This window comes from Phaethon aethereus, assembly GCF_964289735.1.
Source record: "Phaethon aethereus genome assembly, chromosome: 3".
Classification (NCBI taxonomy): Eukaryota; Metazoa; Chordata; class Aves; order Phaethontiformes; family Phaethontidae; genus Phaethon; species Phaethon aethereus.
Genome location: NC_138576.1, coordinates 53,439,466 through 53,467,138, shown reverse-complemented (window position 1 = coordinate 53,467,138; position 27,673 = coordinate 53,439,466). Strand labels below are relative to the sequence as shown.

The window sequence follows — 27,673 nt, the reverse complement described above, 5'->3', positions numbered from 1 at the left end:
CTGTTAATCCCAGAATTTGTTACACACCTCTGTCTGAAACTCTCAGTAGATATTAACAGTGCTGAAAACTATAGAAAATCCCTCAGATGGGAAGAATTTTTCTAGGGACTCTGAGGCAAGACAGAAAAAAACCTACATGATACTGAAACTGCTATGGACCAATTAAAATAACCGATAGCTGAAAAATCAGTTTCCTTCATTAGTTTTGTCTTCTCTGAATGGGAATCCCCTGCTCCATCAGACTTGGAAAACTGCTGGTTTTCCTCATCTCCGCCAAGGCTGGGAAGCCTGTTTGGTAGACCTCTCGGCTGGTGAGTAGGTGGAAGCACAGATGTCTCTCCAGGCCCTACTTTCAGAGGTGCAAAGCTGTAAAATTGCAAGGAAAAATAAACAGATTTAAACTATGAGTCACCCTGCTGGAATAGAGGCACAAGAGAAAAATGTGTACTAGGCAGAGTACATTTGCAATTCTTTCTCTCTCCAACCAGAAAACCTCTGATGAGAAAGACATTGACCAACCCCATGAAGCCAGAATACAAAAAGAGTTGCTGAATGCAACCAACACAGGGTGGGTCCTGACAGAGCAGCAGATCCCTGTTCAGAGAAGACAAAATTCAGGTAAGGAACGTAATTTTATTTTTCTCTTTCTTGGAAATCTAGTGCTCCATCAAACTTAGGAAAATTACTGAGAACGAGAAGCTGCCAATAAATGAAGAATTCTCCACCAGTTGTGTGGAATTTTAAAAAGTACATAAAGAGTATGGGAGAGAGAACTCAGCAATTAGAATAAGTATTTATCACTAAAGAATAAAAGTTGTCTACGTCTGTACATATTGAAGGCACTATGGAATAAAAAAAAAGCATGCCATTTTTGCAGTACTTCAAGATGGAATGTACCAATCACCAGGCTGCTGACTGAGAAATCTCTTCATGAGAGATCTTCTCTTTCAACACTGTGCCAGCATGCCTTTTTGACTCAACAACTTTATCTTCAAAAATTGAGTTAGTTAACTCATATTCCTGGAAGATAAAAGATTTGATCTATTAATGGAGAGGCAGACTGCTGTCATCATCTTAGTCTACATCTCTTCCCCCCCTCCATGCAATATCACCTAAGGAATCAGAGTTCTGCTGAACTCTCAACAAATATGTTTTTAAAACTTGGACCGCATCTACAATTTGCAGCTCTTTGCCCCCTTTATTTTCTGTAGCCTAGGAGAAAGAGAATAAGAGATTTTGCTGGAGCATATGTTTTGTATTTCTTAAGCACAAAACAAATGTCTAGGCCCAGAGTAGTTTTAACTGAAGGAAAAAGTCTGGTAAAACTACTTGATTAAAAAGTAGTGGACTGCAAAAATCTTGCACAGTGGAAATGAGCAAGCAAGCAGCTTTAATGAAAACTTTCAGCATGAGGAATTATTTTTTAAACAATCTTCTGTTGCTGTTTTTAGTGTTATTTTTTTCCAGCACAAGCTAGGTACTCTAATTGTTCTGGTAGGTGCACTTAATAGTAGGTCTGATAGGTTAGAGAAAGAAAACAATCAGACCATGTTTAAGAAGCATTACCACTTGGGGTTCATGGACCAAAACTCAAAATCACCTTAATTTACCAGCGGAGGACCATATCAGTATCTTATATACCAGTTTTATGCATCAGGCTAGAGGATAATAGGTTCTTGTGACCAAATAGCATGCCCAGCATGACTGCAGCTTGCTTTTGGTTCATGTTGTTCTCTGGCTGTTGGAGGGAAGATTTGGAAGAGTGAAATTCCAGATTCCTGGCACAATGAATGACACAATATCTACTCAATCTTGATTGTCAATACCAGGAACAGACTATCATGTGGTGCACTGAACTAGAGGGTACCTCACTGTGGGAGGAATTGTCTTACGCAGTCCAGTTGAAGAATTCGTGTTCCCATTTCTACTCATTCTCGTAGTACTTGGCCTAATTCTTGCTCTTATTTCATATACGTGAAATCGTGGAACATACTAATTTGTTTCAAGTTCCAGCCTTCTACTCTGTTTAAGAGAAGGCCTTTTGTTTTTATTCTGTTGTGGTTATTGAAAATAAGAAATTGTCAATAGATGTAAACTCTGGAAGAGCACAGTAGAGAATTCTTGGCCACTGTTCCCAGCACACAGATGAAGGAAAGGTGATTCCTGGGAAATGTGTCACTTCCTGCAGTACTCTGTAACTCGTCAGTCTCTTTATCCATCAGAAATCTGCAAGCTTTTTGTCTTAGAACAAATGGCCCGAAGTATCTAACGCAGATAGTCTTTCTAATGTGCTGGTTGATATTGAGGGACAGAGGTGCTGAAGCAGAGAGTGATAAATTAGTGAAGTTTTAGTGCTTGCTGGGGTTTTATTCTTGGGCTGCACCACTAGCGTTTTGTCACTGAAGAGTGTTTCCCAAATTTAACTTTTTATAGCAGAGCTAAAATTACTCTGCTATATGTTCACTGAAGATGAGTATTGCTCCAGAAAGTTCACTGGAATTGATGAGATGAAGTTGGATTCAGTTAAACTTTCACTGTGAAGTTGTTCAGCATGTGCTAGATCTGAATGACCACAGTAAGATTAGCATGTGTTTCCACCTAGATGTCCATAAAGTAAATACCACGTTAGATGTTCTTCTGTGAATTTAGTAGATGATGTCTCTGATTAACTCAGGGCAGTTGGCAAATGAAAATAGGTCATCTTGAGGTCAGTATACCAGAAGATGACCTAGTTGTTTCTCTGTAATTGTGATCTGTGATTTCATCTATGCTAGCAGACTTGTCCAAATATTGAGAGGAATAATCACCTTTATTTCTAGGACATTATTACTGAGAGTGAAATGAGAGTATTTACAAGTACCAAAATCTGTGTAGAGAGAGCTAAAAGAAAGCAAATCATTGTAAAGGGAGTTGGAGAATTCCCTTTCATTCCAAAAGGTATTGAAATACTGAGCTGCTTGAGAATTGAGAGGCGGGGAACGGTTTAAAAGGGAGAGCCATAGAGGTGAGTTTGGAGGAGGCAGGGAAGAATAAACAACGTGGATTTGCAACAAAGAAAAGCATAATCAAAGTGGTTCTTGGTACCTTGACAACCATCTTGGAGTTTGAGAGGAAGCTTCACCTACATAGGTCCAATTTTCCCTTCTTCGGTAAGCTATACTTGGGCTGTAAAAAAAAAAAAAACAAAACCCACCACCAAAAACGACTTCATCTCAAAACTGGCATAAAGCATCTGAGGAACAGCATCCTTCCCATCCTGTGCAGCCAGTGTGGATGATCTACAAGCACAGAGAGTCAAGTTGTAGGCTCTTTTGGAGTTGTCATAGAGGAAATTAATTTTTTTTTTCTTGAGATGGAGCCTGTACATATATTGCTGTCCTAAAGGATTCTACCATGCTGCCTAAACAGCTTTCTTGAATAGACCCTCTCTTTATCATAAGGTGTCAGCTGCAACGAGTTGGGAGAAAAATTGGAAGAATCTGTCTGCTTGAAAAAGTAAAACAGAACCACGTCTCTGAACCTAAAGGCAGAAAAAAGAGTAAACACATTGACATCGTTCCATAAACCAGTCAGTACAAAACACAGGAAAGCTGTCTGTTTGAGGAGGAGGAGGAAAGGAATGCTACAAGAATGGTTGTCTTGGATATTTAAAAAACAAGGGAAAAGTAGAGATGTCCAAGCCTGATGGACTGATGGAGCAGTGGATTGCCATGAAAGAGAAATTAAGTGTCTGGGCCTCTCCTACACTTTTAAGGCAAATTGTGCCATTCTTCTGTAAGCACAGATTCTACCAGATAGCAGAAAAGGGCTGGTCCTGCAGGCATGAGAGGAGCAAAATTGGGGAATTTGTGTTGAATGCAGAGTCCCCATCTCTCTGACACACAGAGGATGTGGAAACAGGATGGGCTTGAAAAAAAAATAGTAGATTCACTGCTACTTGAGAATCACCAGGCCCTTATGGCTCTTTGTCCCCATGGAAATAGTTTCTGATAAAAGTACAAAAACAGAGTAAGTTGTAAGTTTTGTCTTAAAGATTTTGGGGATAAAATGTTTGTAATTATTTGTAATACTTAAATGTTAAGTATTTTTTTTTAATGTTTTTCTCATAAAGTAATGTACTATTCAATCTTTTGTATTGGATACAGTCATTATATTTGTTCTTATGTAAGTGCTCTAGCAACATTTTGTCTTTAAAATAGAGGTGTGTTAACCTAACCTTCTTTTTCCAGGCCAGTATCATCTTCTGTCGCATTTTCCTGTAGAAATCTTTACTTAATGTCCTTACCAACATCATGGATTTCTGTTGTCCAAAGCAAACTGGAAAAATGTTTTCAGAGTTTTCAGTTATGTATTTGAGTCACCAAGTATTCTGCTGCCATGCATGATTACTGCTTTTGTCTGTATCACAGGTCTGGCCTAATTTTTTTTCCCCCCTTTTTCTTTTCATTTTAGCTGGAAGAAAAATAGCAGTCAGGAGAACCAGACACATAATAGAAGGGAAAGCATAGCTGGGACCTTTAGTGTTCATTCACAAAATTATCAAATGAGGCAGAGGAAGAGATGGCATAACAGCACATACGACTTAGCTAGAAAGGAAAATAATCGCATTTCTTCTCTCTGCAGTATGTATGAGTTGAATGCTAATGCTGCTGTTCTTAAATCCTGCCAGTATAAATGCCGCTTTTCCTTTGCAGAGAGACTGGCAACAGCATGCAAAGCAGTATCAGTGCCCATACTTTTAACAAAAGAGCACTATGTTGGCAGGCACACCTCTTCTTATTCCTGTTGTGTTAGTCCTAGCCAGCAGCTTTCAAATATCAGTATTACAACTTAGTAGTTTCTTTCTCCTGGTCTCATTACAATTTATTTTAATAAAACAGCTTAAACTGATGATGAAGACCAACTGGATAGTATAGTGTAAAAATTGTGAGAAGGGAGGATGAAAAATATAAAACTTGTCCTCTCCTTAGCTCACAGCCTGTCATCTTTGTGGTATCACAGGGAAAGGGGAGAGAGACAGACAGACTTCAGCTGAGCTCACATCAGCTAAACCTTGGGTTTGCCTGTTCTTTTTCCCATTTGGAATAATGTCATCTTTTAGCTCCAGGCATCTTTTCTTCTCTAATAGCAAAATGAATACTACAGGAGGTCTCAACTAATGACACAGTGGTCCGTTGGTACAGCTAGTACATGGAATTGGGCTTTAAGGAGAAGGCGCTTCTGCTGCATAAATTGAGACTCGAGTTGTTCAGCAAGGAAATAAGAAGGAAGAAACAGCAGTGCCTCATGTTAGGTGCAAGAAATCTGATAACTGTTAAACCTGTTATATAAAGTAGACCTTATGCATACTGTAGTGCAGGAGTTTGCAGTTTCAAGTGTTCAGTAGAAAGGAATTCTACTTGAATATAATCTTACTTTGTTTTTTCCTTCGAAGATAATTCAGAGATACACTTAAGCAATAATTATTTTGATTGTAAAGTTACGGAAATAACCTAAGCGTCCATAAATTTGCTAATACTAATTATGGTCCTTTGTGCATATACATTGTGAAAGCATACAGATATACATACAAAATACATAAATGTGTAACTTACTGCAGTATCTGAGCAACTCAGTTGCTAGTAGTGTGTTTTATTGTTTTTCATGCTTTCAGAAGGATACTGCTGGGATACAAGTTTTAAATATGGGAAACTAAGGGACTATGTTTACAGGGAATTTACAGTAGGGTTTGAATTCACCATTTACTAGCTACTCTACCTTGATTTTCCATGTAGATAGCTTTGTATGAGAGTTATCTGGTGGAAACTTAGGCATCTACATTTCATTGCCAGTGTCTTAAGTAGCTACCCTCATCACCATGTATGTTAAATGGAAAGAACAGGATCTCATTCTGCAAGAGGTAGCTGAAATATAAGGAATAGTTCACCCAAAGAAGCATTTTTTCTTCAATGACAATAAAGAGACCAGCTTGGACAACTTGAGATGCCAAAATTAGTTGAAATGAGACCCTGCCCTTAATGCATGTGCAGTGTCTGCTTGGGAAGGAAAAGCAGAGTAAGTAATGCGTTGTAAAGTGATATCCTGTTGACTCAGTAATGTGCCATTATAGGCAATCTCTAATGGCCTATACAAGCAATACTGAGTTCAAAACTAGCATGCTGATTTTTTTTGGTTTTATTTGTTGATTGATAAACTTTGAATCTACATGTGAGTTTACATAAAACTGTGTTAAAATATGTGATGTTTAAGCTGCATACAATTTATTTATGTGAGAAAATGCATGTATCTAAAAACATCATGAACTAAAGTGGTTTTATGTCTTGTCCTATAAAACATCTTCCCATCTGAAGGATACTAAAGCAACTATTCTTGATATTATATGTAGATAGTTTACAGAGGTCATTTTATTCATTAGCTTAAAAGAGAATAGTAAGATGAGTAACTCAAGAATTGATGAAATCTTGTATTAAGTTGCAATACAAATAGAGGCATTTGCAGTAGTAATGTAATAGCCCACTAAAATTTGGTTAAGTAGAAAGTGGGGGAAGTAATGCACTACTTGGGCAAGGAAAAACCCAGAGCAACGGTCCTTCATCATAAGTAGTAGCTGGTAATATAGTTATGGCAATTTGCTGCTTACAAACAGTATGCTTGTTTCTGTTCAGAAGAGGTTTAAAAGAGCAAGCAAATTCCTGACATAACGAATACTGTTTTATGTACCACATAGGCACTTCTTCACAAGTTTCTCATTCAGGTTTGCATCTATCATGGAACACATCTGCATAACGTCTTGCCCTATTCTACAAGTATTTTCCATTTTGAATTATGTGAAACCAGTTTTCAAATATGAACATAAATGACTACTTCCTTCATTTTAAATAGTCCAGTAGTGTTTTGCAGTATGCTAGAACCAGGGTAGTTTAGCTGCAAGAATTAATGTGAAAATATGTTAATTTTTTATGACTGTAAAAACCATTACATAATTCCTCTTTATTTCAAAGCTTAGATGGAGCTATTCATAATTTTGGAACCTCAATTGGCAATCATTGTATGTTGTGCAGAGCAGCAAGTGGTCATAACTCTTTTTGACACCGATTCTGCTGCTGGAAGGAACTGCTGGCTGGTTTCATTCATTTGTCCATAAATTGTTCCAAGTAGCTTTGGGTTTGTACCACTGGTAGAATAGGCTTCCAAAATGAGTAAATTTACTATTTCCATTCCTGATGATCTTTTCCTGTCTCCAAAAACAAAGAATCATTCATTTGACATTAACAGCAGATAGCAAAATACCCTCCAAATGCAAAGTGCTAGTTCTTTTACTTTTTCTGTAATGCTAGAAATTAAAAACTTCAGAATCTTCTGCTTTAGCCAAAAATTGTATCAAAACCATTCCTTCACAGGTAGAAGTAGGTGGTGAAATGGTTTTTTGCAATTTTTGCTAGCTGGTGCAAAAGCCTGAATTGTAATAAAGAAATAGCCATGCTGAGTAAGAAGATTAACATACTTCTCCCTTTATTTTTCACAAAAAGTTAGTGTCTATGTCAGAAGTCTGGTGAATCTCTTTTCTGGAGCTATTCTTAGAGTAGTTAGTTACTTCAAAGTGAGTTGTCATCTGCCTTTGGCTGGGACACACAAGGAAAGAAGACACTTCCATGATAAAGTCTGAAGCTTCATTTATAATGTCTGTGATACAATTGTAACTTAGGATTTTGGGGAACTGTATTCTCCTATATCCAACAGTCAGGAAATGTTGGCATTTTTTGATGCGTTTAAGGATGCAAAAAGTACAAAGATCCTGTTCATAAGCCAAGGCCCCTGCTTACTTCTCCCATAAACTGAGGTCTACAAGCCTGCATCCTGTTGTGGGGTTGGGCATAGACTGTGGTACAGGAGCCTGAGCCTGTCATCCTGTCCTCTACCTCCCCATGTGCTGTAAGATGAGCTGGTGGGGAAGATGTGGCTGAACAGGGAGCTTTTGCTGGGACTCAGGAAAAAAAGGCAAGTTTTACCACCTTTGGAAGAAGGGGCAGGCAACTCAAGAAGAGTACAAGTATCTCATTAGGTCATGCAGATAGAAAATTAGAAAGGCAAAAGCCCAGCTAGAACTCAGTCTGGCCATGGTCATAAGCGATAACAAAAAATGTTTTTACAAATATATTAACAACAAAAAGAGAGACAACGAGGATCTCCATCCCTTATTGAATGTGGGGGGGAACATTGTCAGCAAGGATGAGGAAAAGGCTGAGGTACTTAATGCCGCCTTTGCCTCAGTCTTTAATAGTCAGATCAGTTATCCTCAGGATATCCAGCCCCCTGAGATGGAAGATGGGGATGGAGAGCAGAATAAACTCCCCATAATCCAGGAGGAAGCAGTTAAGGACCTGCTACGCCACCCAGACACTCACAAGTCTATGGGGCCTGTTGGGATCCACCCGAGAGTACTGAGAGAGCTGGCAGAGGAGCTTGCCAAGCCCCTCTCCATCATTTATCAGCAGTCCTGGTTAACAGGGGAGGTCCCAGATGACTGGAGGCTTGCCAATGTGACACCCATCTACAAGAAAGGCCGGAACAAGGATCCTGGGAACTACAGGCCTGTCAGCCTGACTTCAGTACCAGGGAAGATTATGGAGAGGTTTGTCTTGAGGGTGCTCACAGGGCATGTGCAGGACAACCAAGGGATCAGGCCCAGCCAGCACGGGTTCATGAAAGATAAGTCCTGCTTGACCAACCTGATCTCCTTCTATGAGCAGGTGACCCACCTAAGTGGATGAGGGAAAGGCTGTGGATGTTGTCTGCCTGAGCTTTAGTAAAGCCTTTGACAGCGTCTCCCACAGCATTCTCCTGGAGAAACTTGTGGGTCAGACAGGTGTACTCTTCGCTGGATAAAAAACTGGCTGGATGGCCAAGCCCAGAGAGTGGTGGTGTTAAATCCAGTTGGTGGTCGGTCACAAGCAGTATTCCCTAGGGCTCGGTTTTGTGGCCCGTTTTGTTTAATGTCTTTATCAATGATCTGGATGAGGGTATCAAGTGCTCCTTCAGTAAGTTTGCAGACGACACCAAGTTGGTTGGGAGTGTTGATCTGCTGGAGGGTAGGAGGGCTCTGCAGAGGGATCTGGACAGGCTGGATCAGTGGGCTGAGGTCAGTTGTATGAGGTTTAACAAGGCCAAGTGCCGGGTCCTGTACTTCAGTTATAACAACCTCATGCAACGCTACAGGCTTGGGGAGGAGTGGCTGGAGAGCTGCCTGGTGGAAGAAGACCTGGGGGTGCTGGTTGACAGCCAGCTGAACATGAGCCGGCAGTGTGCCCAGGTGGCCAAGAAGGCCAACAGCGTCCTGGCCTGTATCAGAACTAGTGTGGCCAGCAGGATTAGGGAAGTGGTCATCCCCCTGTACTGGGCACTGGTGAGGCTGCACTTGAACTGTGTTCAGTTTTGGGCGCCTCACTACAAGAAGGATGTTGAGGTGCTGGAGCATGTCCAGAGAAGGGCAGTGAAGCTGTTGAGGGGTCTGGAGAACAAGTCTTATGAGGAGCAGCTGAGGGAACTGGGATTTTTTTTAGTCTGGAGAAGAGGTGGCTCAGGGGAGATCTTACTGCTCTGTTCCACTACCTGAAAAGAGGTTGTAGTGAGGTGGGTGTTGGTCTCTTCTCCCAAGTAGCTAGCGATAGAACGAGAGGAAATGGCTTCAACTTGTGCCAGGGGAGGTTTAGACTAGATATTAGGAAAAATGTTATTTACTGAAAAAGTGGTCAAACATTGGAACAGGTTGCCCAGGGAAATGGTGGAGTCACCGTCACTGGAAGTGTTCAAAAAACATGTAGATGTGGCACTTTGGGACATGGTTTAGTGGACATGGTGATGTTGGGTTGATGGTTGGACTTGATGATCTTAAAGGTCTTTTCCAACCTTAATGATTTTATGATTCTCTGATTCTCCTGACAGCTGCCCTTTTTGTCATTCAGTTGGGTTGAATGCTGCCTGCTGGAACTCAAAACTCCTTGACTGAGCTGCATTGAAAGAAGCAGCTGTTCTTCCCCAGGAAGCTTCCGTTCTTTTTTTGCTATAAAAATAACAAAGTATTTGTTATAATACTTTGTTATTATAATAACAACATATCTGATGTTGCTTTGGCTAGTCTCTTTCTGCCCAGCCCACAAAAGTCATTCTTAGGCACTTCAGCAAGTGACCAGATCATCACTTCTGGTTTTAACAGTGCCTACTCAAAAGGTAGGTGGTACAGGCTCCTCTGAGCTAACTCCTACCTGTGCTTTGACTTTGAAGCCACCTTGTTTATCCTTCTGTCTAGTCAACTCTTCCCTGAGCCTGATTGGAAGATGGGCTGTGACTGTGTTAGAAGACAACTCTTTGTCATACCTGAGCCAGTCAGATTTTTCCACCCAGCATGAGATACAGCATAAAATGAGTTTTCCTTGTGTATCTTCTAGAAAGAAGGTTATCTGAAAAGAAGAGGTATTTAAATAGAACTGGTAGATATAGTTGCTTTTCTCCATGTTTCAGTTTTGACAGCTCTCACTCAACTGCAAATAGTAAATTACCCAATAAAGAGTCACCATTTAGGACCAGAAATGTCCTCTGACTACTGTAAGCTGCACTGCAGTATGTGTGGCACGTTGTTATTTGCAAAACATTCAAGTAGCCTAGTAGCAAGTTCTGTGCTGTTTCATAAAGGAAAATAATACAACAAAGTTTGAGGACAGGACTGTATTGCATTGCAAATCTATCTTGTGCTGGTAGACAGGTTTCAGTTTATGCTCAATACAACCTAATTCCATCGATAAAACTTGATTAGAGCTAGATTTTGTTCTTTATTTGTAAAGACAAGTAATAGAAGTATGTTTAAAAAAAAAAGTCCCAACAAAAATATTTCTTCTAAAGATTTTTTTAGTTGAATGTTACTGAAAATCCTAAAAGATTGTTTTAATTACTGTCTCCTAGTCTGGATGCTGCTTTCATAGAAACTCATTGTGGCTGCTGCTTTTTGAAACTCAACATGATTAGAATGAAGTCCTGTTTATACTCTGTTCATGGAAAATATTTTTTTGAATAATATGAAGTTCATTTTCCTTTTCCCCCCTGTCTAGATATGACCCAGACATTTTGTTAGGCTATGAAGTCCAGATGCATTCCTGGGGTTATCTCTTACAGAGGGCTGCTGCACAAAATATTGATTTATGCCAGATGATTTCTCGTGTGCCAGGTAAGTTATTGTATAGGGTTTCAGTTCAATTCCAATAGAAACAAGTTGAAATCTGTGCATAAATTAAAAAAAACAGAAGCAGAGTATTTTTTCAGATGTACCTCTTTTTTTGTTGTTGCTGTTGTGTCGTTATAGGTATAATCACACAAAAAAAAAATGAAATACAAGTGAAATTCTGGTTTTCGGTGCTTTCTGAATTCTAAATTGCTTGTGTATTCCACTTCTGGGTGTGTCCTGTATCCATGAACCTAGAATAATTTTCAGTAGTCGTGTGTGTTAAGTTTTCAGTTCTTGGAGGTGCTTCTGCTGCCAAACCTTCTCTTGCTTTTCCTTGGCTTCATATGTGTGTGTCATTCAGGGTACCTACCATAATCATTATTCGCAGTTTCTCTGGCTGGAATATGAGGACATAAGATGATCCTGAGCAGTACTTGTCCTGTTCAGTAGCTCTGTAATAAAATCCTTGCTTTCAGTAGCCATTCTTGTACTGTGGGCAAACTTTACTGGGTCAAGTGCTGATGCATTCAGAAAAAGATCTGTTTGGGTGTTTTTTCTTGAAAACCTGGGGAAAGTTATCCAGGAGAGTGTCTATACTTAGCCAATCAATAGAAGCTGTCATTCTGAAAAATGCGGTTAGTGAACAGATAAATAAATGTGTTGCACCTGAGAAGAGTTAAAATGACTTTGTAAAATTAAAAACTGTCTCAAAAATTTTTTGTAGCTCTTTGCAGTCATCAAGAAGATGTGGATGAGTGAGATACGATTTTAAAAATCAGAACAATTGAAAAAACTGCTTTTGTCAGGGCTTTTGCCAAAGATCTGTAGAGAAACTAAATAGCCATGAAATAAGTGCTTTCCTGTGACTGTCCTGTTAAAAACTTGATCCTGTTGCTCCCTAATGGCTGAAAAAGCAAATGAAGTTTTAGGAATTATGGAGCAAGGAAAATATAAGACTATGAATGTAAATGTAAAAATCTGTAGTGTGGTTGCACCTGAAATACTGTGGTTCTAGCCTCTCTATAACCTTTCCCCCATCAAAATGGATGTAGGAGAGCTGGTGAAGATGAGAAGAGTAATCCAAATGTGTCTAGTAATTTAGTAAGTTAGGATTCCAGAAGAGACAAAACTGGGTAAGGAAGGTAAAAGCCTGTGAGATCTTGTGGCATATAAAGGGAAATATGGATTGGTTGTTCATGGTCTTTTCCAATGCAAGAACCAGAAATCATCAAATAAAGTTAGCAAATGGCAGCTACAGAGTTGATTTTTCATGCCTGGTTTGTTGAACTGTTGAGTTCCTTGCCACAAGATAGTACCAATGCTTAAAGTGTATGTTGCTTTAAGAAGAAATAAATTATTGGGAGAAAAATCCATTGGGGACTATTATATATGTGACAATAATGTCCAGCCCATGAAGCTGTTGAAGAGTTCTAGAGAGATTATCAGTAGCTGCTTCCCCTGTTCTTGAAGCATCTGCTTTTGGGTACTTGATAGAACATGATACTGGGCTAGCTGCATCTTTGAGCTTACCCAGCATAGCAGTAGCATCTTTTATGTTGGCATCCTGTGTGCCTGGCCAGGAGAACATGTTTTAAAAGAGCTACATTCACACACTCCTCCCTTGAGGTTTGAATATTTATGCACTCTTTTGATCCCTGCAAAATCTTTTTATGTTTTTGATACCTGTGACCTGTTTAGAACAAGTCTGAGTTATAAAGACCTACCAGGTTCAGGAAAGCGTAACAACAAATTTGCATCTTCAGTTGAAAGTTGTTGGCAACTGGACCTTGCTGAATATTTAAATACTTCATATATGAAAACAGGAAGACATGCCAGTTGAAATATTAATTGGCCATCAAATGTCACAAGTTTCCTGCTTCAACACAAGTGTCAAATTTGTTCTTCAGGAATAATAACTGATTGTGTGAACCTTGTTATTAAATTCCCCTGGTGGCTCAAATTGAGACGATACACTGGCTGCAATAATAATGCCTCTGGGTACAGTCTTCAGAGGTATTGAATGGTGTTCAGAAATCTTTTTAGCCCTTACACGTCAAGATTTGCAATGTATTTGGTAAAAGCAATGGTAAGTGTTGCAGTCTTAAACCTCTAAAGATCACAAAAGGTTACTGCTCTACTGTAGAGTATGACTGAACAGTTTGGGACAGGTAACTAATGCATCTCTGCTTTTGTTCTCAAAGGCTGAGTCACAGCTCCTGTCTTGCAGGACAATTATGTCTACCCCGTAGTTGATGCAGAATCAACAGTTACATCAGCAAAGCTCTTGATAGTGTCCATCTTTGCGACCTAAGCTGTTGCTCAAGTTACTGGAATTGGGGTACACGTGCAGAGTTCCTCAAAGAAGAAAGGTTACTTCTCTGGGAACTGTATGCTTCTTAGCGGTGATGTCTGTGTATTTCACAGTTGGGCTTCCTTCCCTACAACTATGAAGTCCCACACAACACTGGTTCAGTTCTAATGAAGGAAATCGGGGTTCTAGCCCTTAACATCTTTGGACATAAAGTTCGAGCGAGCATGCAGGATATAGGCATGATGTCCACAGCACTGGTGTTCATAGTACAGATGTTCTTGTGGCAGGTGGTAGATGCACACCCAGAAGTGGAATACATAACACTTAAAATGTTTCTAGGAACTAGTGTAATTGTAAGGTAAGTAATTATTCTTTTTTGACTGAACAGCGGGAGAAAGATAAGGACATGTTCACACTTGATGAGCTCCTCCCAAAAAATGTCATGCCATAAGTGTGGGCTTACATGCATGACCATAAATGTACAAGTGTTGTGTTCTCCGTTGCTTTGTGACCTCCTTGTCCATGGTTTTGACCCCATCTATGTTCCTCTTGCTGTTCCAACCCCTATGCTTCATATTTCCCTCCCTTCTTCACATGCTGTATTTTCAGAACAGGAAGTGCTCCTTGAAGCAGTATGCTCCTCTTTCCTTCTATTGAAATAAAGATGGAAGGTACTTTTCCTTCCCTTTCCTGTGATTTCAACTTAACAAAAAGAAAGCTGGACTTCTCTCTGGTTTTGCTTTATTGGCTGAGTCTGGTGCTGCCTCTGCCATTTACAAGTGAACTATTCATAAGTCATTAGGACACACCACAAGAGAAGTGAGTACTGTGCCTGTGCGTAGTGGCATTTTTTGTGTGTGCACTGTGGCCTCCTGTTTCCTCCTTTGCATCACAGCTCAGAGTTAGGGAGCGGGTAGAAGAGGATGAGAGGAGACTTCTCTTTATTTCATCTGACGCACTTGAAAGATAGGAAGAATGTCCAGTTCTGCTTCTTAACAACTCTGTTTCCAAAGAGGCTTACGTGGTTCTGGTAATATATTCCCCACACCAGTTGTAGAGCACTAGAGGTTTTCGTAATTTTGCAGTGCTCATCACATGCAGAGTCTCTTGTTCTTCAGGGTAGTGGGTCTCTCATGACCGCAGGATACTTAGTCACCTGTCTTTACCATCAAGACATGAAGCAAACTTAAGAAACATAGGGACTCTCCTAAACAAGTCAGAACCAGGATGACACTGCAGAAAGTAAAACTAACTGATAGTTTCTACTTCCAATTAAAACAAAATTGGGGGAGGGAATATAAGTTCCTCACTTTTGCAGGAGGTCCAGCATGCGGAAATGAAGAAAAGCAGAAGAAAAAATGTGGAGTTTTTTCCAATCCAAACATGAAAAGAGAAATTGCTTTTTTCCCTCTTTAAAAATCTGAAACAGTAAAGAGGTTAAAAAGATGGTATGCATTTTGATAAAGTGTATGAAAGGTCTGCTAAATTTTGTCAAGGCTCTGATTTATTGATAAGGTCAGTAAATGACAAATAGATTTTTTTTTTAACTATATTTTGATTGATACTGTACACATTTGAAAGGTCAACATATGAAGTTAATCTGTATTAGATTGTTTCAGAGCAGTTCTGCAGAATTTCAGGCAATTTTTACTTCTGTCTTCAAGGGTAAATGTGTTTCATGGCTGGCTGAGGAACTAATTGCTCAGTTCTGATCATTACTGCAAAGCATTGTGTATCCACACTTCTATGTGCTCTGTCCAAAATGTTCTGCTTTTTATTAGTAGGCTACTGTACAGGGATATCTGATAAACGAGTAGTGCCAGGGTACGCAACCAACAGTTGAAAAACGGGTATGGATTTAGAACTGTGGGAAAATTGGCTCAAAGTGCTTTCCCTACTGTTTAAACTAGTAAGAAAGAACGAGACTCAAGCAGCAAATAATACAATGTGTTTTCATAGTGAATTTTAAACTGTGTTTACGTAGATGTTTTTTTAAAATGTACAACTTGAGGGAAAAAAAACCCAAAACTATAGCCTTAGGTTCACAGAAAAAAAGACAGTTTCAAGACAACTGTACCAAAAAGACTGTCTTCTCTTGTGTTGTAGTATTTCAAAGTATGAAAAAAACCCCAAGGATGGCAAAAGAGGGTATCTTTCCTGTACCATAGTCACCGCTGTCTTACAGAAAGATTGAGTGCTACTTTCGCCTCTGCATTTGTTCCTTCCTATTTCCTTCTCTCTCCTTTTTGTGCTATCCAGAACTCATGTCTACCTGCTCCCACTGCGGTGGCTTTGTTTTTACTGTATGAAAGGCACTGAGTTTTCCTCCCATGACCTGGTTCCAACGGTGGAAGATCATTACAAGTTAAAGCCTTGAGTTATAAACTCTTTAGGGCAGAAATAACTTTTTTTTTTTTAATGTTGTGCACTAAAGTGCATGCAGACAGCTCACAAGTAACATTTAGCATTGCTTAACCAGTATTTTCATTATGGATGCCATTTCAATGAAACTGAGGTAAGAGTTATCTTCAGAGGGATGTATAAAAGCAGAAAAACCTGGAGGACTTTTATTTAGATATTGTGTGGAAGACTGGTAAATAAATAATCTTGTGGAATTAGTAACAGTCTTTATGAATTCTTATTTTTCTAGAGAGCTTACATTGGAAGAGGGATAGCTTGATATGGTCTTGATATCCTATAACTTGTCTAAATATATTCTCTTTTAATGTCTTTAGATGAAAAGAAAGAGAACAGATTTGCAGCTGAGCTGGATGAATATGGGTCAGATACAATGAGTGAAATAAATATTGTTGGGCGAATTATCTTAAATATTTGGAGAATGATGAGAAACGAGGTAAAGTTTTTAAAGGGCTAATGTATTTGACTTGCTGGGTTTTTTTAATTATTGTAGACTTTGAAAATTTCATGTAACTTATGTAACTTTTTATTCTTTATTTGTACACCTGTCCGCCACTTTGTGAGAATGGATTTTACATATCAGTAAAATGTAAAATACTGAAGCCCTTATTTTTCAGTAGTGTTTCTTAATGATATTCCTTTTCACTTCTTTGTGGGTTTTGAGAACAAGTTACCTGTTTTAGCAATTTGTCTAGTATGGTGCTTTTACTAAATTAAACACTTGAACTTACTTTAAGCTGTCAGACTGTATCATTGTTTTGCTGTTTATGACCTTACATTTAATATTCAAATGGTTCAGTCTTTACAAATCTTGTTCTACCAAATCCATACCTGATCTTTGTAATCTACTTAATTCTGTATATTCTTTTTAACTGATGAGGGATATTCTTTCCTGACTTGTAAATAGTTAGGAAAGTTAGTTATATTAAGTATAAAATTTTAGCTTTTTAACAAAGAATACTAATAAAAAGTTAATAAATTTGGTTGTTACAGTTTTTAAAAAGTAGAGTTTTCTTTTACTATGAAAGGCATCATGCATGTTAACACATCCTCTCTGTTTTTCTAGGTGAATCTAATGAATTACACTTTTGAAAATGTGGGCTTTCATGTTCTTCATCAACGTTTTCCTTTATTTACTTTCCGAGTTCTGTCTGATTGGTTTGATAATAAGGCAGATGTCCACAGGTAATAATCCATTTTGTTCGTTCTCTTTAAGGCCAGGTTCTTAATATTGGATAGGTATAAGCTAAAGTCAGCACAGGAAGAAATAATCAATTTAGCTCCCGTACTAGAACAATCTGTATGCAGCAACGTGAGCTTATTTACTCTGTTGTTCTGTTGTGTTCTGTTGTGTAGTTATACCCCTCAATATTTCATCTTTGTGTATTTTTCTGTTTAAAGTACACAAAAACAAAACAGTTTTTCAGTTACAGTTTCAATATACCTGAATAGATGTATTATTTTGAAGTTCTACAAGGTCTTTATTCTGTATATACTATATACAGAAGGTCTTCTAATGAACTGTCAGGTTTCTGTTTTACTTCACAGTGCATGTCAAGCAAGTTAGGCTTGAAAATAGTACAAAACTGTGTGTAAGATGTTAAGAGAGTAACTATAGCTGCTTAAAAATACCTTTATATATATGTATCACACTGGGTTTCACTCTTCCTTGGAGTGATTTTGTATTGTATGATATGGACGATTCACAAAACTGAATACGGATCTGAGTGTCATTCATGGCATACATACAATTTGTGTAAAAGTTAAATACTTTTCAATTAGGTAGAAACTTGGTTTAGTGCTGAAATTGTAAATTAATGTTCAACTGAGATAGGTGTTCTTAATACAGAAGGATCTTTCCACAGAAGTCCACTCAGTTAAAAAAAACATGTATACTTACGAAGAGAAGCTTGAGTTTCTGTTTCAGTAATCCTTCAGGGCAGTGAGGAAAAGAAGATATAGTATGTCATTGAGATATGCCCTAACAGTAGTTTGCTGTAACACATTTTGTGTATATCTTTAAAGTATGTAAGTGTATGTCTATGTGCACTACATTTTTGAAAGAGCTGTATGAAAATATGCTAGGGGTAATTTTATTTGCTGGGTTTTAACAAGCTATCATAAAAATACATTTTTCTTAGTAGAAAGAGCAGTGCTCTCCTGTTTATAACGAGGTGTTCACTTTCACAGATGGAAAATGGTTGATCATTATGTTAGCCGGGTCCGTGGGAATCTCCAGTTGTTAGACAAACTGGATTTGATTGACAGAACAAGTGAAATGGCGAGACTTTTTGGCATTCAGTTCTTACATGTATTAACAAGAGGCTCCCAGGTAAGATTTAGTTTTCCTTACACTTCACAGAAGCAAAATAGTCATTACAAAATGTTTTAGTTCTTCAGTATCTTTTCAGTCAGTATATGTGTTTTCATAAGGTCACAGAAGACTGTTTTGCATAACATGAAATTGAAATGTAAAGAAAGGCAGTTCGAAAGCAGTAATAATAGATTGAATGGTTAGCCTCAGAGACTTAAAATAGCTGTGAAAAATAGAGTGCCCCAAATGTAATCACACCAGTGAGTCGCTTCTACTGACCTTGGGAGCACTGTTTTCCCTTGGAATTGGTATTTTTCACACTTAGATGAGTCTGAAAATGAATGCTTTTTAAAACATTAAGAAATATAATTGAGCATGTTTTAGAAAGATGAGATTATTTTCTTCCAGGGCAGACAAAGCTGCATCGAGTGTATTCTAAGTGACATTTCCTGTGAAGCAGACCTTTGTGTGAGATTTGGTGATAAGACCAGAAGGGCTCTGGCTTTAAGTACATGTGTCATGCAAGATGTCTGTGGTTCTGTTATTTTGTTACTAGCAGCAGAGGGAAAGGGAGCAGGACAGAGTAAGATTTACACTACTGTTTGAGACCCCAGCAGTCTCCAGTAATACCAAAGGCTTTCCTTGCCCAGGTTCTGAGAGACAAGGCTAACTAGGCTGTTTTCACGGCTCCACAGCACCTGAAATGAGAGACAATTACTCTCACTCAGATGTGTCTGCTCTTCTGTTATCATCTGTCTTTCTTACCATAACTCTTTTTTTCCACCATCTTTCTGCTTTCTGTTTTTATGGACGTTTAGCTGAGCTGACCAGAACTATGGTGGTGTTCAATAGATGCTTGCCAGTTTAGCTCCCTGATCTGGTTTGCCATTTTATCAGAAAAGCACCGTTGTTAGAGCAAAGGAAGAAAAATGCGCAGTTAGGGACAGGGAGGGTGGGACTGGCATACTGCCAGCATAGATATGCTTAAGCTGTCATGATTGCAGCCTGCAAAGACTGTTCTGCCTATCATTTTCTCAGATGGCTGTGAGTGGGAGTGAGCAGCAGAAACTTGCTGCGTTTTCTATCCTGACTGTTCTTTTCTCTTTCCTTCTGTGCACGTATGTTTGGTTTCCATTGAAACTTTCTAGATGACAAAAATGGCAGGCAATTCACAGTCACCTCAGAAAACTTTTTTTTTCACTTGGAAGCATCATCACTACCTTTTAGGAAGATATTCCTTTTCCCTTTAGCTGAAAAAGATGTTGAAATGGAATAGTACTAAGAACAGATTTCAGATATTTTAAGTTATTTTTTACATATTTTTGTATCTCTTACTAAGTTTTACAAGACCTTTTTTAAAGGTGATTTTTTTTCCTTTATTTTATTTGGCTATCTTGAATATTCCATAGTAGACTAAAGGAATCTTAACAGGAATCTAATAGACATACAGATTATTAGTCAGATGATTGAAGAGCTTGCTGAAAACTAGAAAAAAAAAAAAAGCCCTAGCTCTTGCCAGATCCAGTCCCTGACCACCTCATCACACATCTGATCTCAACACTGGACACAAATCAGTGTGCAATTTAATGCACGACAGCAGCGGCTTATGCCGCTGCAGAACTACACTTTCAAACGCCAACCTGTTTGTAAACTGACAGGGTCCTGTTAAAGCTGTTGGTTCTGTAGGTTCATTTATAATATCAAAGTTAAAGAAATTATCCATAATCCATTCAGTACAATGATTGAATATGTAGTGCGTCAGGCAGAGGGCTTTTGGATAGTGATTTAGTTGCTTACAAAGCCCAGGGTCTTAGGATTATATAGGACTGTTCTGTGATATTTTGGGATTTTCAGTCCTTTGCCACCCACGTATGTAGTTTTCAGCTATTTTGTTTTTTACTGTGAATGGACACAGTGAATACCTGGCTGTTAGTGCTCTTAAAGCACTGAATAATACATAAATAGATAGGACTGTTTTTTCCTCATGTTGTTGCCTCCACATATGACATTTTATGATGTCTCCAACAAGGTGAAAGTTCTTAAACTTTTTGTTACTTTATGCTTTCTGTACTACTTGTGGCATCATCCAGGAGAAAGCAGAGTACCCAGTGCAAAGCAGCAGATTTTTGAAACGGGATGGCTTAGGTTCTTCGCTTGTTTCTCTTGCTGCCAAGTACATTCTAGTTCCTTCTCATGGTCAAAAGCTTGGAGGCACAATTATTAACTTACACAACTTCCATGTCATTTCTCTGTTTTCCCAAACGTTGAAATAAAATAGCTGTGCAGATTCCTATGGAAAATGGTCATCAACTGCATTTTATACTTTGTTTTCTTCAATGTTCTGCAGTTCTAATAAAAACACAGTTTAGCTAAATGGTCATTCACTGACTGTAGCATGGCCAGCTATGTATTGTTGCAGCCTGTTGGATGTTTATTTTTTAAACCGGAGCTGGATGTTTATTTTTTCCATAGATAAAAATTAGAAGTACTTCATTTTCAATGACTAGGGCTAAAAGATGAGGAAACACATGGAGGAGTTCCACTATATGTGATAGAAAATACATATTAAAAGTAAGACTGTGGCTATTTATTTTGGAAAACTCGTTGTCCGTACTTTAAACTCAGGAAATGTAAGTGCATATTTACACAGTCTTAATACCCTCGTGTTTATTCTGCATTTTTGAAGTTACAATGATTATATCCAAACTGTTTTGCAGTATCGTGTGGAGTCTATGATGCTGCGTGTTGCAAAGCCAATGAATTATATTCCTGTGACACCCAGCGTCCAGCAGCGAGCTCAAATGAAAGCCCTGCAATGTGTTCCCTTAATAATGGAGCCAGAATCCCGCTTCTACAGCAATGCTGTTCTTGTACTAGATTTCCAGTCGTTATATCCTTCCATTGTGATAGCATACAACTACTGTTTTTCAACCTGCCTGGGACATGTTGAAAACTTAGGAAAGTAAGTTGTTGTTCTTTTCTCACAAACTTTGCTTCCGTAGAGACCTCAGCATCTTTTCTAAGGTACTGAGAACCTTGGTTGTCATTGGAAACAATGGGCGTGTATGAATAGCACCATTTTCTGATAGACAATAAAGATGATAAAGATCTACCGTGTGGGTGTGTGCGTGTGTGTGTATACACACACACATATACACATCAGTATGTATTTTTAATTAAATACAGAATTAGACTCCATTCTGTTAAAAAAAAAAATTAACTCTGTATGTGTATATGTATACACCTGTTCCATTATTGTGGTGGTGCTAGTTTTTAATACTGCTTCAGAAGAAGTTAAAATGTTCTATAAATCCACTACCTGTATTCAGAACTGGACTGGTGTTATTCTGCTGTATGTTAATAAATTGCTGGTTTTCTCTTTTAGCAATTGTAGTTCAGTCTGGTCTTAACTACTCAAAATGGAAAGATACAATGAGTTATTCTGTGTAGCATCTCTTACTGAGCTTAATTCTGTTAACTGGAAAAATGTAATTACCTCTATAAAGCATTATTTGGAAGAAGGGGAAGGTGCATGCCATGACTGCTAGGTGTCACCTTCAGGTTTTCAAGTTTCTGATTTGAAATTCTGAATTTGTAGGAAGAACATGCATGCAATGCGTTACTTAGTAAACATGCACGGTTTCCATAGGGAATTACATAGGTATGAGTACATGCCTCCACTAACTCAGCATTTGGAAATAATGCATTAGCGCAGAACAGAATTGATGAATTATGCATGTGTTGGAATTTAGCCATTTATTACTACTTTATTCCTAGAGCCTTTTGCATGAAGCTAAGAAATTCTAAATGATAGTATGTTTCTTTATACCTGAGATTATAATTTTGATTCTATCCCTGCTGGCATTACCAGCATTTTAATGTGAGTTGATGCTTTTGCTTGATCGGGCTGTGAAAGAATGAATGGTCTTCATATTTAGTTTTTTTCTTTATTAGATATGATGCATTCAAATTTGGCTGTACATCTCTCAGAGTACCTCCTGACTTACTTTACCAGATTAGGCATGATATCACAGTGTCACCCAGTGGAGTAGCTTTTGTCAAGGTAATGATATTAGTGCTCTGTGACAGGCACTTTCACTTCCTTTGGGCTGACTAGTTTAAGATCAAATTGATGCTGTAGTTTATATTTTGCTGCATTAAGAGCAGACAGAAGGGGGGAGGTCCAGTCTCTCATTTCCCAGTGTTTTTTGATACTTGTCAGAGTGCTGAACTTCTGGCAGTTCAGGAAATAAAATGTCATCTTTGTGCTTTCATTTATACTGAAGGCTTATTTAATCTGTAATTAAACTGTATTTTACTTGTGCAGTTTGGGGATCAAAGAGTAATTATCTGTGTGTAACACTTCATTCTTCTGCCTGTATAGCAGAATGCTTTCCTAGAAAAAGAGTCATCATTCAGGAGATGAAACTCCCTGACTTGCTTTCTATTGTTCTCATTTTATGTTATGTGTACTGCTGTCTGATTTGCAATGAATTAATAAATATGGCCTGGAGCTCTTACAAATAATTAGCCACCCACCAGCGTACATATACTTAATGTAAAACAAAAACTTTAAGTAAAGAATATTTGCAGAATTTTTAAACGAATAGTATTTCTTTAGCATTTAACATTTTGAGAATTAACAGTTAAATATGGAAGTACCATTTTAGTTAAGATTATCTAAACACTGCATTAGCAGGGCTGATGAAAACAAAGAACAAAAAGCTATTTACCTTAGGTTGTAATGTTTGTGGGAAGACCCAAACTGTTGGTGCCTAGGTCATCTTGCTAATTAATTTGTCTTCTTAACAGTGATTATCTAACGGTTCTGGGTTTTGCTTTTACTGCTAACTGTTTAGGTTGGGCTTTTTAACATAATTTTTCTTCTTTGTTCCCTTTATGGCAGCCTTCAGTAAGAAAGGGTGTGCTGCCAAGAATGCTAGAAGAAATCTTGAAGACTAGGATAATGGTGAAACAGTCAATGAAGGCTTATAAGCATGACAAGGCTGTAACTCGAATGCTTGAAGCTCGTCAGTTGGGTCTTAAATTTATAGCTAATTTTACATTTGGTTATACTGCTGCTAATTTTTCTGGAAGAATGCCATGCACTGAGGTAAGGGTTGCAGATAAAAATGAAGAAAAACTGTGGAAAAGACACTATTAATAAAGTATAGTCAGATAACACAGTATTATTATTTGAAACACATTTAATCTAAATAACTTTATAAAAGCTGCTTTTATTTGTAGTACTGAAAATCAGCAACTTAGGATTTATTTGTGATTTTTTTTTTTAAAGTCTTATTTTTCTTCTTCCCATAAAAGAGCATGTAGAGTTGGCATTTGTGTAGAACTCTCTCCAAAGGTAGACTGGATTACAGTTCTAATAGTGGAAATAAAATAAAACATTGTAGCTGTTTCATAATTTTCATGAAAGGGGGAATCAGCAGAATCCAAAAACTAGAAAAAAATGATCCTAAGTGATCTTGTCTTGCTCCATATGCTTTTAATATGCCTAAAGAAGTTTAAACCAAGTTTGTCTCTATTTTAATTCTTAATAATTTTTGATCACTCTTCATTTAATTCTTGCTAATTTGGAGTAATGTAAGCGACCTTTTTATTTATTATATGCGTTTAAACCATGAAATAAAATACATTGTCTCAATATAGTTATTTTCATGGACAGATCAAGCAAGGTTAGACTATGCTTACCAAGAGCTAGTACTGGGTTTAGCAGTAGAATAAAGTTTTTCAATTTATTTTTAACTTTGCAGGTTGGGGATAGCATTGTCCACAAAGCCAGAGAAACATTGGAGCGTGCTATAAAACTGGTGAACGATACAAAAAAATGGGGAGCTCATGTTGTATATGGTGATACTGACAGGTAATTAATGGTCTGCTTCTTACAGTGTTTTAAAATTGTTCTAGTCTTCATAGATATATCTTTCTTTTGTCTTAACAAGGGGAATTTATGATACTGAAAAGAGTATGTGGACCCTCTTTGGGGTGTTACTGTCTTGCAGAATATGCAAAGTGAATAATATTTGTTTTCCTGAAATTTCTTTTAGGACTCTTAGAAAGCATTTTGAGGGTTTCCTTTCTTTTGAAAATTATGTGGAACAGAAAGAGGGGAAAAATCATATTTTTTTCAGGTGTGAATTAATGTAAGTCTTATTTATAGAATGAGGTTTTTTGTTCCTTTTTCTGATGCCGTTTTTATTTTGGAAAATAGAGTATTTATAATATAGTAGGCTTTGCATGTCGATACTTGGAGGAAGGCACTATTTTAAGCTTCAAAAGTGGATACAATTCAGAAGCAGCCACCAAAGCATACAAAGATATGATTAGGCTGTCTGAAATATAAGTATCTCCCCTTTCTCAGTCAATCTTTCATCTAAATAATAGCCTTGCTCTAGGCGTATCCATCTCTGGTGCTACACTTGGGTAATTTTTCAACCATGGGAAACAAAGCTTGTCTGGCTGTCCTTCCTTAATAACTTGGGAATCCAGTGGCTGATTTCAGCCAGATTTGATGAAAGACTTGAAATTTCAAAGACACTAAATTCATAGTAGCTTCACCAAAAAAAAAAAAAAAAAAGAGTTGGAGAAAGAAAGTAAAATCATATTGCTGCCTGTAGTGGAAGAAAAAGGGCGTACCCAGAGCTCTTTACAGTTCTCTCCTAGGAACTGAAGTTTTACAGTGCCTGTGAGCAGTCGCATTCCTTGCCTCACCAGAGCATCACAGCATTTGTCGTGCCTTTGGCACTCATACTGGATCTCATACTGAACACTGAAGTTTCTCAGGTTTATGGCTTTTCTAGCTGAAGGAAGGGAACAGAATTGATAACAACATCCTTGACTTGCCACCAAGAAACTATAGCTTACAACTTTCAGGAACCATGTTGAACAGATTTGTGCTTATTTGCTACATCTCATCTCTTGTAGCATGTTTGTACTCTTGAAAGGAGCCACAAAGGAGCAGTCTTTCAAGATTGGTCAAGAAATTGCTGAAGCTGTAACAGCAACAAACCCCAAACCTGTTAAACTGAAGTTTGAAAAGGTAAAAGGAGGGTATTTTCAACCATGTTGGGTGAAAACGTTGTTATCCTAAAAAAAATAAGTAAAGATAAAAGAGTTTTCTGGACATCAACATAGCATGATATACAACAGTCAAACAGTTGTGTGCTGTACTGTTTCATATACATATAAAATGAAAAATCCTAACAGTCCATTCAGTAGACTTTTGGAAGAATTATTAATGACAATAAGCTTTTTATGGAAGAGCAAGGCAATGTGATACTAATTTGGTGGAAGTCTATCATTGAAAAGTCATTAGCAATCAGTTCAGGTGCTCTAGATATTTTCAAAGTACGTACCTAACTCAACGGGTTCAGTCAAATTTGTAAGCAAATTGCCATTTTTCATGGAAAATACAGTAGAAAAATATTAGCAAGGAAAGTCAGGATAGCTGTGGATGGCACAGCAACTTCTCCCAATGTACAGGGACCCTTCCCACTTTGAGGCAATTCTGTGTCATTAAGATGAAGGAGTAATTTGCCAGAAAAAAATGATAAAAGTGCAAGGATATACTTGAGAAGATGTCAGAGTGCTTCACTTTAAGTGCCCGTATCCACCTGTGGGTCAAAATATTGAGTTCTTTCCTAGGGTAGCTTCCTAGCACAGAAGGAGGAAAATGCTTCAAAGCTGCAGTTCAAGAAGTGGGACACCTCTGTGCAGGACCTTCTTCAGCCTGAGGCAATCTAAACTTGCTGCTCCCTCTTCCATGGGAGCCAGGAAGATGTGGCGTTATCCTAGTAATACTGGGAAGAAATTTTTCCTCATTCTTTCTTTTAAAACTGGTCAAGGAATACTGACACAAGAATAAAATAAGAGATTTGAGAAAACAAGCAAAAGAGACCATGATCCTAAAAATCCATTCATGAGGAAACTGTTCTCCAAGCGTAGGAATTTAAAAAACATGCTTTCCCCAAATCAAGCTACTAACTGATTTTAGGCACCTCATAATTAAATGAAGTGTGAAAATAGAAAGTTCAAAGCCACTACTTTTGCTGGGAAAGGTTTCTTCTCTGATGTTTAAAATTAAGTAGTTGTCTTTTTAAGAGAGAGAGGTAATACAGTTAACATTAAAAGTGCTGACAGATGCAGTCCAGAAAATTAAGGGTACTCAAAACAAATTATGCTGTCACTTTTCATCTGAACTTCAGGTTGCTAAGCCTTTACAGCTAGATGAAATATAAAGAGATGTAAGAATGGAACACCACTGAATCCCAACTTCCTCATCCAAACAGTCCTCTGATCTAGTTTATTGATTTTAATTATTTTAAAAGACAGACAATCAACAAACGAAAACCAACAGCAATAAAGCAAAGTATTCCTTAGGATATTCCATAGGAGACCCTCTGTGTTCAGAGCCACCTTATTTTCCCAACATATGCCAGATTGGGCTATCTTCTTTCTAAACATTCCAGGTCTACTTGCCATGTGTCCTGCAAACTAAAAAGAGATACGTGGGTTACATGTATGAAACACTGGACCAGAAGGACCCAGTATTTGATGCAAAAGGCATAGAGACAGTCCGAAGGGACTCCTGTCCTGCTGTTTCCAAGGTAAAATACTCGTGCATTTCTTCCCAAATGAAATTATAGTATTCTGTTATTTCATTGTATATTTGTCCTTTCTCAGAGTTGATAGTCCTTGTGAGTTGTCTGAGACTTCTTCCATTTTTCTGCTATGAGCCATTTGAAAGATAAATTGAAGATCTTGCAGAGCATGACAAAGACTTGCACTTTCCATCTTAACTACTACTTTTCAGCCCCTAAAAACCCCATAAAAAGCCCTCAGCCCCATATAAGTTGTCTAGAAGACCATTCTTGATCGATTTCACTTTAACTGGAAGTATTACTCCAAGACGAGTGAGGTACACTGATGTGTGTAAATAGCTCACTTACATAAATCTAGTTTAGCTAAGAATTCATTTAAAATAAACCTCCTTGCCTGTTTATGTTAAGTTGTGTATTGGGGGTTTGAAAAGAAAAGGCTCCTCTTCTTAATCAAGTCAAAACACATTTATGCCAGTAAGAAAGATAACCACTTAGGAGGATTTACTCCCATTTTTCTTTTTAATCCCAATTCTTTGTTTGCTGAGATGGTCAGAAAGCCATGGCAAAATATTTTAGATGACAGGAAAAACAGCTCTCTCTCTGCAAAACCTCTCAAATTGTTGAAGCAGTCTTAGTGCCAGAGTATGGATGTCATGAAGGATGTGTCAAACTGATGAAGAAATTGTCCAGTAGTGTGTTTATGAATGTCTTTGGAAGAGAATGCAACCTGTTGTCATATTAACATTCTAGTTCACAACTGATAATTTTTCGAAGCAGTGTATTAATATTTCTGTATA

General features: G+C 37.9%; 1 protein-coding gene across 1 annotated transcript in view; it reads left to right on the top strand.

The window, feature by feature from the left end:
* The window catches only part of REV3L (REV3 like, DNA directed polymerase zeta catalytic subunit), a gene marked incomplete at its 5' end in the record, with an annotated part of 125,919 nt that overhangs the window by 91,988 nt on the left and 6,258 nt on the right, over positions 1-27,673 (top strand). The window contains 10 exons of the mRNA XM_081998525.1: positions 11,103-11,218; positions 16,262-16,380; positions 17,011-17,129; positions 18,135-18,276; positions 20,976-21,220; positions 22,213-22,321; positions 23,165-23,371; positions 24,030-24,139; positions 25,201-25,315; positions 26,745-26,882. Coding sequence (XP_081854651.1) covers positions 11,103-11,218; positions 16,262-16,380; positions 17,011-17,129; positions 18,135-18,276; positions 20,976-21,220; positions 22,213-22,321; positions 23,165-23,371; positions 24,030-24,139; positions 25,201-25,315; positions 26,745-26,882 — 1,420 coding nt within the window. The remainder of the gene's footprint in view (positions 1-11,102; positions 11,219-16,261; positions 16,381-17,010; positions 17,130-18,134; positions 18,277-20,975; positions 21,221-22,212; positions 22,322-23,164; positions 23,372-24,029; positions 24,140-25,200; positions 25,316-26,744; positions 26,883-27,673) is intronic.